Source organism: Aplysia californica, unplaced genomic scaffold (genome assembly GCF_000002075.1).
Source record: "Aplysia californica isolate F4 #8 unplaced genomic scaffold, AplCal3.0 scaffold00041, whole genome shotgun sequence".
Lineage (NCBI taxonomy): Eukaryota > Metazoa > Mollusca > Gastropoda > Aplysiida > Aplysiidae > Aplysia > Aplysia californica.
In genome coordinates, this window is record NW_004797311.1 from 39027 (window position 1) to 40720 (window position 1694).

Here is a 1694-nt window from a genome sequence, read left to right on the forward strand (position 1 = left end):
TGTGTGTGTGTGTGTACCCCCTCCTTGCCAAAAAAACAATAGAAACATTTTGAATGTTAAGTTTTGAGTTTGAATAAGAAAAGCACATTGGCCCATTAACGCTCGTTTCCTGTAAGGAGAGAAAAAGACAGACAGACAGACAGACAGACAGACAGACAGACAGACAGACAGACAGACAGACAGACAGACAGACAGACAGAGAGTAAGAAAAGAAATAGCATACGTTAGTAAAACACAAAAGTGATAAGAGAAACAATGACAACGAGAACAAAAACATCGAAATGAACCCCAACTACAAATTCTTTTTTTTTTAAACAGCAACTACAACAGCAGCAACAGCAACAAGACTTATACCACTCCTATGTTTACACTTTGGACTTTGTGTAATTCTACGAACGTCACTATATGGCTCTTTTCGTCTATGCAGACGGTCAATTTAGCTTAAGATAGTCTCAAGGTTGTCTTCATGCAGCTTCTTTCATGGCTAATTTTTCCTATGTGCACTAACACTATCAATAACAACAATAACAACAATGCCGAATTAGAGGGTGACAAATTTAACTACACACCGTAAATAAATTATGAAAACCGCAATAACAGCAATGGCAAGGTCAGCGACAATGTCAGCAGCTTTTTATTTGAGTTTTGCTTGGGAACAGAGAGTTGTACACAGACTCAACGACAGTTTAGTTGAATGGGAAAAGTCGGACAGACAGGCGGAAGCAATGGAGAAAAAGAACAAAAGTTTAGGGCCTTATAAGAACGGAGCTGTATGTATAGTATAAGGTTTTACGGCGCTCGCAACTGCTAGCTCTCCAACCACACGCATAACAATGGCAAAGAGCAACATCAACAACAAGAAAAACAGCAACAACAAACGCAACAATAATAACAACACCTACAGCGCCACTACAACCACCACCAACAACAGCAGCAGCAGCAGCAGCAACAACAGCAATAACAACAACAACAACAGCATCAACAACAACAACAATAACAGCAGCAAACACAACAAAAACAAAACTGAAATAGCTGTTCGAAACAACAACAAACATAAACACGACTACAACTGCAACATTATCATCATCATCATCAACAACAACAACAACAACAACAACAACAACAACAACAACAACAACAACAACAACAACCGCAAGAACAGTGCATGACGCTAGAACTGACAGATCCCATCACCTGATGGTAGCAGAGAGCATCAAGTCCACCACGCCATCCACAGGCTTCATAGACACAGCCAGGGCTAGCAGAGCGGCCACTGTAGGACCCCATTTGATCACTGGCACTGGCGTATCACGCACATTGTGGACTATTTTCCTCACTATGCTGAAAAATAGTTTTAATTAAAAATTCTTTTAAAATTTAGTCGAAATTGTACAAGACGGCCACACATTGTCGAGGGCATGGAGAGGAAAATTAATACTGTCGAAATTGTCCAAGAAGCCCAGCCATTTTCGAGGAGAAAAGTGTTTGTCTTGACGGGTGAAGTATTTGGACAGTGTCGTTATTATTATGAATAGAGAAAAAAAATCAAGAAGGGGAGGGGGGTGCGTGGAAAGTTCTTTGGTACATGTGATAGTATAGGTGGTCATAAAAGCAGATTCGACTGCAATTAGTCCTTTAAAAATCCCGTAACACGATGGAGTTCAGACTGTTTTAAAGATTTCGGCATCCTCCCC

The 1694-nt window shown here is 40.4% G+C and overlaps 1 protein-coding gene across 1 annotated transcript in view; it reads right to left on the reverse strand.

Moving 5' to 3' along the window:
• LOC101847314 overlaps positions 1-1694 on the reverse strand; it is a gene marked incomplete at its 5' end in the record, with an annotated part of 9336 nt that overhangs the window by 5499 nt on the left and 2143 nt on the right. Inside the window, 1 exon segment of the mRNA XM_005092174.3 lies at positions 1195-1341. Within this exon segment, the coding sequence (XP_005092231.3) occupies positions 1195-1341 (147 nt within the window).